The 10000-nt window shown below is 36.9% G+C and overlaps 1 protein-coding gene across 5 annotated transcripts in view; it reads right to left on the bottom strand.

Annotated features, from left to right (window-relative positions):
- LOC148898707 (membrane-associated phosphatidylinositol transfer protein 2-like) overlaps positions 1-10000 on the bottom strand; it is a 63297-nt gene that overhangs the window by 37926 nt on the left and 15371 nt on the right. For all 5 annotated transcript variants that reach the window (XM_088993520.1, XM_088993521.1, XM_088993522.1 and 2 more), the window contains one exon: positions 4512-4772. In XM_088993520.1, the coding sequence (XP_088849646.1) occupies positions 4512-4589 (78 nt within the window). In that variant the 5' untranslated portion in view covers positions 4590-4772. The remainder of the gene's footprint in view (positions 1-4511; positions 4773-10000) is intronic.

The raw sequence follows: 10000 nt of genomic DNA on the forward strand, positions 1-10000 counted from the left end.
AATTAACCAGTAATAAATAAATAAAATAATTATAATGATCATAAGGCAGATACAGACGACTGGAAAAAACACAGGAAAACTAATTAAAGAAAATATTGAACATGAACTAAACATGGCTTCTCTTGCCTACTTGTTCAGCTCCACACACAAGTTTCATTCATATCAATCACTCACATTAATCTTTCATATCAAGGCGGACCGCAAAATATTCTTTCGGGGGCCGCATTTGGCCCGCGGGCCGCGAGTTTGAGACCACTACACTAGACAGTTATATTTGGGTTACTGTTTCGAGAGTGAATACTAACGGGAGGAGAAGCTGTTTAAATGTCTGCTGGCTTTGGGGAGTCGCTGGAAAAGGTGGTGTGCAGGGTGTGGAGGGTCCATTAGGATTTTCCATTTGCCCTTGTTTCGATATGACACATTGATATGACACATAAACACATTTTGGAGAAATGTGAATTTATTTATATATTTTTTTTTTCGCTCCACTTTGGTCACCAAATATGATTCCAATCCGCATTAATTTGTTATTATAATTGTTAAAGAAACCAAATTTAAAACTACAGAACATTTTTTTGTCAATCCAGTACAGTGATACCTCGGTTTACGAACCCCTCGTCTTATGAACCTTTCGGTTTACGAACGTTAAATTTATGAAAATTTTACCTTGGCATACAAACTTTTTTTTGGGATACACACGTAGCTGCCTCAATGACGGATGTGTTGTTCACGAACAAGCCCGTTTTAACAAGAAAATGGCAGCCGACTGTTTTAATTCCTCTATTCCCCGCCCCCAGTCTTCGGTTAAAGCCACGTGATTGGTCAAGAACGCAGCAGTGAGGGGGGGGGTGGGGTTTACAGATAGAGAGTGAAGCCGTTCTCCAAAATGAAAATGGCTGCCAACTTTTTTTGTCCTCTATTCCCCACCCTCAGTCTTCGGATAAAGCCACGTGATTGGTCAAGAACGCAGCAGCCATCAACGACCATCACAAAGGTAAATAAAACGACTTTATTATACAGTACAGTTTATTTCTTTAATTATAATACCATAGCACATTTATTATACATGAAATAAGGTATATTTTGTGTAGTTTTAAGGCTTAGAAAATTATAAAGTAGAAAATTATGTTAAGTCATTTATTGCCGCGGGCCACATTGTAGTTATGGTTTCCTCTCGAGGGCCGTTATGAATTTGGGGAAGCCATTACAATGTTTAAATCCCTTCAAATATTACATATAGAGCACACAGCAAATTAATGAATAACTCGTTTTCAAATCTGAAGTCAAGAATAATGACTTTTATTGTGGTTGACATCCAAAAATATGAAATTTTGGCTCAGATTTTAGCAATCATCATGGAATTTAACACGTTTGATTTGCTTTCGCGGGCCGAAAAAAAATGATGTGGTGGGCCGGATTTGGCCCGCGGGCCTTGACTTGGACACCTGTGTTTTAGGGGGACCTGGGAACACATTATTCTCATTTTAATGGTTTCCTATGGGAAATAAATTTTTGGGATACACACTTTTCGCCTTACACACTCTGTCTGGGAACCAATTAAGTTCGTATCTCTGTATTTTATTTTTATGTACTTTAAGTTACAAGTATTGAACATGGGCTTGATAATTCAAGAAGTAAAGTTTTAAAATCGCTTCATCATTTTGTATCTATACATTTTGAACTGCCCCTTTAGTGACCAACAATGTCCCAAATAAAGAGAATGATTTGGACACATTTTTTTGTGGAAAGGGGGTTGTTTCCAGTCTTTTTATGCCAAGTGAAAGTGGAGGAGAGTACCCATACTTTTTTTTTTAGTCTCACTAAAAATAAAACGGTCAATTTAGGACAAAACCAACCCACCCCCATGATGATTCCAAGTCCCATAAAACGGTTATCATTGAAGAATTGGTCTCTAAATATCATTTGGTCATTTTTAATATCAGTGGGAATGCTTTGAAAACATTCAGTGTTTGTCAAAGGCACCAAATAAGGGTTCGGTCGCCCTAAAAAAAAATGACAAATTTGCGGGAGATATGAGCAGCGCGGCGTCTGCGTTGTTGTAGAGAGCGAGGCCTGCGGCTAATAAATGAGCTGTCATCGCCAATGAGGTCTGCTACGCCGGACGCTGAGTGTTCTCCTCCTCCTGCAAACTGGACTGATTCATGGCGCGGCTTCGGCTGCGCTTTCTCTTTTGCCTTAATTGGCTGCAGGAATCGCGTCTGGCAATTGACTCCTGATTTGCTGCCGCGATAAATCCACTGCAATGCTTGCTTATTTTGTTTTTTTTTTTTAAGAAATGATGGCGGGGAACTCAGCCCTAGAGCGAAAAATAGTGTGGGAGCGGGGGGAACAAGATATCGATTGACTGCTAAATACCTACGGGCAAATGAAGCTTCATGAAGCAAATGAAGCTTCATAAAGCAAACTTTGTTTTCTTCTATTTAGAAATGATGGCGGGGAACTCAACCCTAGAGCGAAAAATAGTGTGGGAGCGGGGGGAACAAGATATCGATTGACTGCTAAATACCTACGGGCAAATGAAGCTTCATGAAGCAAATGAAGCTTCATGAAGCAAACTTTGTTTTCTTTTATTTAGAAATGATGGCGGGGAACTCAACCCTAGAGCGAAAAATAGTGTGGGGGGCAGTGGGAACAAGATATCGATTGACTGCTAAATACTGACGGGCAAATGAAGCTTCATGAAGCAAATGAAGCAAACTTTGTTTTCTTTTATTTAGAAATGAGGCGTGAACTCAGCCCTAGAGCGAGAAATAGTGGGGGGGGGGGACAAGATCACGATTGACTGCTAAATAGAGATGGGCAAATGAAGTGTCATGAAGCAAATGAAGTGTCATGAAGCAAATAAAGCTTCGTGAAGCTTTGTTTTCCCATTACTACTATTATTATTATTATTATTAGCTATTATTATTATTAGCTAGCTGTCTAGATAGTTATCTAACTTATCTTGTGACTGTAAAGTGACCTTGAGTGTTGAAAGGCGCTTATAAATCAAATTCTTCTTCTTCTTCTTATTATTATTATTATTATTATTAGCTAGCTATCTAACTTGTCCTGTGACGGTAAAGTGACCATGAGAGTTTTCAAAGGTGTTTATAAATGACATTTATTATTATTATGATTATTATTATTATTATTATTATTATTATGAATATTAGTATGATGCGTATTCCTATGATTATTGTTTATTATTATTATTATTATTATTATGATTGATTATTATTATTATGGTTTATTATTATTATGGTTTATTATTATTATTATTATTATGCTTATTCTTCTGCTTATTCTTCTTAATATTATTATTATTATTATTATTATTATTATTATTATTATTAGCTAGCTAACGTGTCCTGTGACTGTAAAGTGACCTTGAGATTTTTGAAAGGTGCTTATAAATGAAATGTATTATTATTATTATTGTTATTATTTATGATTTATGATTATTATTCTTACAGGGTTCAAAAAAAAAAATATGACATTGTATTTGAAAAGAACAAAATCGCTTGTGAAAGCTCAGAGTAACAGTGCTAGGGAGTTTTTTTTCCCAATATTTGGCAGGCTAAAACTTGGAAAACATATGAACTCATTCGCTGCCATTCCCGAATTTATTCTGGAATTGAAAAGTGTGACGTGGAGCGCCATTCCCGAATTTGTTCGGGTTTTGGTTTTTCAGAAAAACTTTTAATAGTGCCACAATGGGGAAATTTGCAAAGCGCTGGTCAGACCTCATTTGCCGGTCATGTTAAAGCTGCGCGGCCAAATGTGAGTCAACCATTTTCATCTTTTATTTTTTCTCTTTGCCATCAACCCCTCCTGACCGCTGGCACGCCGCTGCTGCCGTTGCTGATGTCATGGTTGCCATAGAGACAGTACCCTCCCATCATGGAGGCGGGTGCAGGTCAGAGGGGAAAAAGTAACCATGGGCCACTGGCGTTAACTCATTAATTCATTCACTGCCAGACGATGTGCAAAAATGTGTTCGCTCCAGTGCCAGGGTTTGAGTCATTTTCACTCAAATTGCAGCACCAAAAGAATATTAAGTTTTAGGACGACATAAACATTCAATGCAGTGTAAGAAACCTTAAATTCTTTTCTTTCATCCAAAAAAAAAAGAGTTAATTCCTAAATGATGTGTGTCTGGAGTTATATGAGCTTGAAATGAGGGTGGCTGTCCAAAATACAATACAGATCAGTTTATATAGTGCTTTAACAACAGCTGAAGCTGGAACAAAGCGCTAACATGGACAAAAGGCAATCGCTGCCTCCTTACGGAAGGGGGAAAAAAAAAAACAACATCGCCAGAGGTCTGACCAGCACTTTATCGACACCCAAGCACGGAAAAAAAAATAATAATTTGGGAATGGCGCTTTACGTCATAATTTCGATTTACGAATACATTTGTGAATGGAAGAGTTAAATTTTGGGAATTGTCATCGGGCTTCTGACCTTTAACCCCTACCCCCCCCGCCGGCAACCACACGCCGTCTCACCTGGATCATATAAAGCTGGGCGATGCGGTACTCCTCCACACTCATAGGCATGGGGATGCGGTACTCCTTGATCAGCATGGTGGATGGAAGGTGGGGGTGGGAGGGGGGTTGGAAAAAAATGGAGGGGGAGTGAAGTGAAAAGTGATAGGGGAAATAAGGGGGGGGGGGTTGTGGAAAGGGGAAAAAGAGAAGAAGAAGAAACTCCGCTTTCCTACAAGCGATGGGTCAAATCAGCCACTCCGACGTCCTCATGGATGACTCCTGGGGGAGTAGAAGTGTGGGGGGGGGGGGAGAGAAATTCAGATCCAGTCAGACAAAAGTTTGAAAATGCTAAAATTGCTAAAAAACAAAATAGCACAGCTTACACTCTCTCTCCCGTTCAAGTAAGCCCTTCGCTTCGTAAACTTCGCTACTTATACACAGCGTTCATTTTGTGTGTGTGTGTGGTCCTGACAAGCATTTTCCCGGACCTTGGGCTCATTCCGTCACATGTGGAGGAGGGGGGGGGGGCTCACTCAGCAATGAGAGGGATTATAGTTTTAGTGGGGAGCATTGCATAATTATTTCTGAGACCCCGCCCCCCTACAGAAACATTTGCAGAAATATCCATCAGATGGATGCACAGTGGTTATAAAAAGTATACACCCCCCTCCCCCCCCCCACTGTTTCGATTTGGGTTTCTTCAGCCGTCATCTGTACTTCTTTGAAGGTGTCGGATGTTTTGCTTCTTATCCAAGAGGCTTCGTCAGCGGACTAAAATCTTTTGCTGGTAGTTTTGGCCCTATTGTATTTTTATGGTCCCTTTGGATATATATCCCTACTGTCTGGACAGTAGGGATATATATATATATAGGGCTGAAGAAGGCGAAGAAGAAGGATTAATAATAATAATAATAATAATAATAATAATAATAATAATAAAATAAAATAATAATACTACTACTAATAATAATAATAATAATAATAAAAAAAAGAAGAAGAAGAAGAATCATAATAATGATAATCCATTTCATTTATAAGCGCCTTTTAAAACTCTCAAGGACACTTTACAGGATATTTTTTCTCTGCGGGTGAGCAGCGGCAGCCACACGCGCCAGCATTTACTCAACCCGGAAGTAACATAAAGTTAAAAAAAAAAAACTAACAACAACTAAATAACTAATATGACAACACAAAAACACAGAGAGTCATTCATTCTTCAGCACTTTATGCGCCCTCTTCGTGACATGAAGCAGACGAAAGAGGAGGATCAAAGCGTCCTTGTTGTCATACTAGTGTTGTTATTGTTTTTTTTTTTTTACTTCAAGATGGCACCGCGAGAGTGGCTGCCTTTACAGCAGCTTCTGTATTTATTTATTTTTCTACTTCTTCCTTTCCTTTCCTCTTTCTTCCATCACTTTGCTGCTGTGAAATGTAAACATTTCTCCACTGTGAGACTATTAAAGGCTAATCCAATCCACTCATTCCTCACAAACAGTTTCACTGTGTTATTTATCCCTGCAAACAAAGACCTGCTTCAGTGGCGGCACCTGTAGTTGCACAAGTCGAGGGGCTTTATTATGCGTATAAGTGGCGGCTTGAGAGTTGGAGTTTAAGTCGTTTCCGTGGTCACACTTTGGTGTCTAATCCGCATCCCTCATCGGCTAAACGGACTTTCCGCAAGAAAAATGATACGTTTGGTGAAATATGCAAAGTGCTATTCTCTTCATTAAGTGTTTATTTTAACAGTAAATTTACACCGGGGGATGGTATGAAATATTTTATTTTGTATTTGTTTATTTGTGTGTGTGTGTGTGTATATTGAAGTATTTATGTATTTATTTTTTATGTATTGCTAGATTTGTTTATTATACATTTTCTGTGTATTTATTTGCATATTTGTTTATTTATGTATGTATGTATTTGAGCCATAATATTTCATTGCTCGCACTGTAATGTACCTTGTTTTTCTTATTTATTTTATGAATAATAATTATACATTTAATTTCTAAGCACCTTTCAAAACTCTCAAGGGCACTTTAGCCACAGGATTTTTTTTTGTGCGGGTGAGCAGCGGCAGCCATTCGCACCAGCGTTCACTCTACCCTGAAGTAACACAGCAGCAAAGTTACGAAAAGAAGAGGAAAGGAAAGAAAGAAGTATATTTTGTGTGTATTTATTTGTGTATTGTGTGTATTTATTTATGTATTTATCCATTTATTTGTAATTTTTTAATATATATATATATATTTATTTTGTGTGTATTTATTTGCATATTTGTGCATTTGTTTATGTGTGTGTATTTATTTGCATATTTGTTTATTTGTGTGTATTTATTTATGTATTTATTTGTGGGGTGGTATTAACTGGCTTGTACTGTACCTTTTTTATTTTGTTTATTGACGTATGCATTTATTTATTGTGTATTTGTTGATTTGTGTTTGCATTTATGCATGTATTTATGTATTTATTTACTCATTTATTCTTAATTTTTTTATAGATGTGTTTATTATTTATGTTGTGTGTATTTATTTGTGTATTTATGTATGTATTTATTTGTTATTTTTTTTATTGTTTTGTTGCCTGCTGGTTCTCTTATGGAGCTAATCCATCATTTTTATGGACTCCCAAGGTAGAACTCGTGGTTCATATTTTCACGACTAATGCGCATAATCTTTACATCTAATCTTCTTTTATAGCAGTACAACAAATCACGACAAAGAATGCGTCTCTGTGTAAATCCGTTTCTCCAGCTTTCCCTTGGAGCCCGATACAGGTGCAAATAAAACCTGGAAGAATCCAAGTGTGTGAGCGCCAAGCTTGACCCAGAAAAAAAAAAAAATCACTCACACACCGAACACAGTGGTTAAAAATAGCTCTGTCACAATAATATGGGCATACGCAAGCAGAGCGCCTGACGTTTGCTAGGAGAATATGATGGTCCCGTTCTAAAAATAGCCTCTCCCTGGAGGCAGTGACGTAAGAGCAGCGCAAAAAAAAAAAAAAAAAAAAAAAAAATCAGGAGGCAAGGATCCCGTTGGCGCTCCGTTATGGATGGCCGTGAGAACGCTGCGCCAATTACTCGCTTCATTTGGGGCCTTCTGCATGGAAATTCTGCTATCCGCGCACACACACACAAACATGAATATGGATTCTAGATTGTTAGCTTACGTTAAAATATTACAGGCTAATATTAATATTAGCAGTTAATTTTTAAATTTTATATATATATATATATATATATATATGTGTGTGTACATATATAAACGTATATCTGTGTCTATATACGTGTATATACCTTAATATAAACACATATATAATATGCATATATATATATATCTATACTATGATATACATATATGTATGTCTATATATTTATATACATATATAAATACATACATACACATATACATACATTCATATACATATATACAAATACATACATATATATACATACATAGATAAATACATATATACAAACATACACATTTAAATGTGTTATTATATGTGCATGTATATATATATATATATATATATATATATATCAAAGTCAAAGTCAGCTTTATTGTCAAATATGCTAATATATATATATATATACACATATACATATATATACATATACATATATATACATACACATATATATACATATATACATATACATATATATACATATATATACATACACATATATATACATATATACATATACATATACATATATATATACACACATATATATATACATATATATATATATACATATACATATATATATATATACATATACATATATACACATATATACTCACGCGTATACACACGTGTATAGACGCGTATACACGTGTATACACGCGCATACACACATATACATAAATACACAGACATAGACACACATACATATATACACAAACACATACATACATATATACACACACACACATACACACACGTATATACACACACACACATACACACACACACACACACACACACACACACACACACACACACATATTCCGTTTATATATTAATGTGTGGCCATCTGACATACCTGCTTCATCAGGCAGCGGGGAAAAAAAAGTCGTTGTGCCTAAAATACACACGGATCGCTTTCACACGGAGTTCCCTCGACATGACAAGCGGAGACAACGCGGGCGGCAGCGGCCCAATGCCAAGACAAGATGACACGACGGCGGTCGCGGCCCCACACAACAACTGAGCATCGGGTTGATGAGATTACCCAGTCGTTGGGGTCAAATGTTAAAGGGTTTATCATAATAGCGTGTGTGTGTGTGTGAGTGAGTATGTGTGTGTAGATTTTTTAAAAACATTATAGCATGTAAAAAAAAATGCTGTTTTTTGCTGTTTTTTTTAATTGAAATTTTCTTGTTCTAACAAAAATTACAACTTTTTTTTTCCCCACGCAAAAAAAATTAAATAAAAAATCAAAATCTAAATGTGATCCGGTAGGTATGAACATTTTGTTTTTTTTATGCCACCAATCTTTAAAGGACAACCGACACCATTTTTTTGTTTCCTAACTGACATCAGAAAAACGTTTTATAGCATCTAAAATACCCAAAACACGCAGGCTGATGTTTTTAGTCAAATGAAAAACACCAATAAAAATGACTTAAAGTGTCTAAAAACTACTACAATTTTAAACCGGAAGTGGCCAGTTTCAGAAGGTCCCGCCCCCTTGTTCGTGATGTCACGCCAGGACTTCTTGCCATGCTCGAGAATCAAAACAATGGCTTCAGATTCTGAGAAGATGGTTTCTTGTTACTCATCCAGTTATGAATATGATTCAAATAGTTCTGAAGAGGAAAGCATACATGTTTGCAATCGATTAAAGAAGTCCTTCTGTATCAATTCGAGCCGTCTGGACTCCAATGTAGCGTCCCAGAAAATGCACAAGATGGCGCCCAAGCTCAGTTGGAAATGGGCTGATTTGTCTGCTGGGAATTTCTGTCAACTAGTATCAAATAGTAGTCTTGATGCAACACACAACGATTCGCCACCGCGTTATTTATGTGTTTTCCTTCTAATTTCACCATCAACATGAAGTTTTCAGACCAAACAAAGTACTCAAAATGCATTGTGTGTCGCTTTCTCGGTCAGGGGCGTTCCCTCCGTGACGTCACGTCAGGCATCGTCACCAACTCAAAAACAAGACTTCCGGAATATTCAGCGCGAGTCTTAAAATGTAAAATATAGCTATATACGGTGAAATCTTTGTAAAATACGTTCAGTACAAGTGATTTAAAGTGATTTTACAAATTATGGACACAACTTGTCCGGAGGCGTCAGTTGTTCTTTAAGGTTTAAAAATACGTTAATGTAAACGAAGTGCGTCTGAAGACTTTGGTCAACCGCCAATCAACATATCAGCACGGACAACACTTTCTTTCAACAACAGGGCGGCGCCACCTGCGATTGTTCAACGCTGTCACCTCACTGGTTTTGCCATTTGATTTGAAGAACACAAATAATTTGAAGAAGACGAA

Source organism: Hippocampus bargibanti, linkage group LG04 (genome assembly GCF_051943395.1).
Source record: "Hippocampus bargibanti isolate YZ-2025 linkage group LG04, ASM5194339v1, whole genome shotgun sequence".
Taxonomy (NCBI): Eukaryota; Metazoa; Chordata; class Actinopteri; order Syngnathiformes; family Syngnathidae; genus Hippocampus; species Hippocampus bargibanti.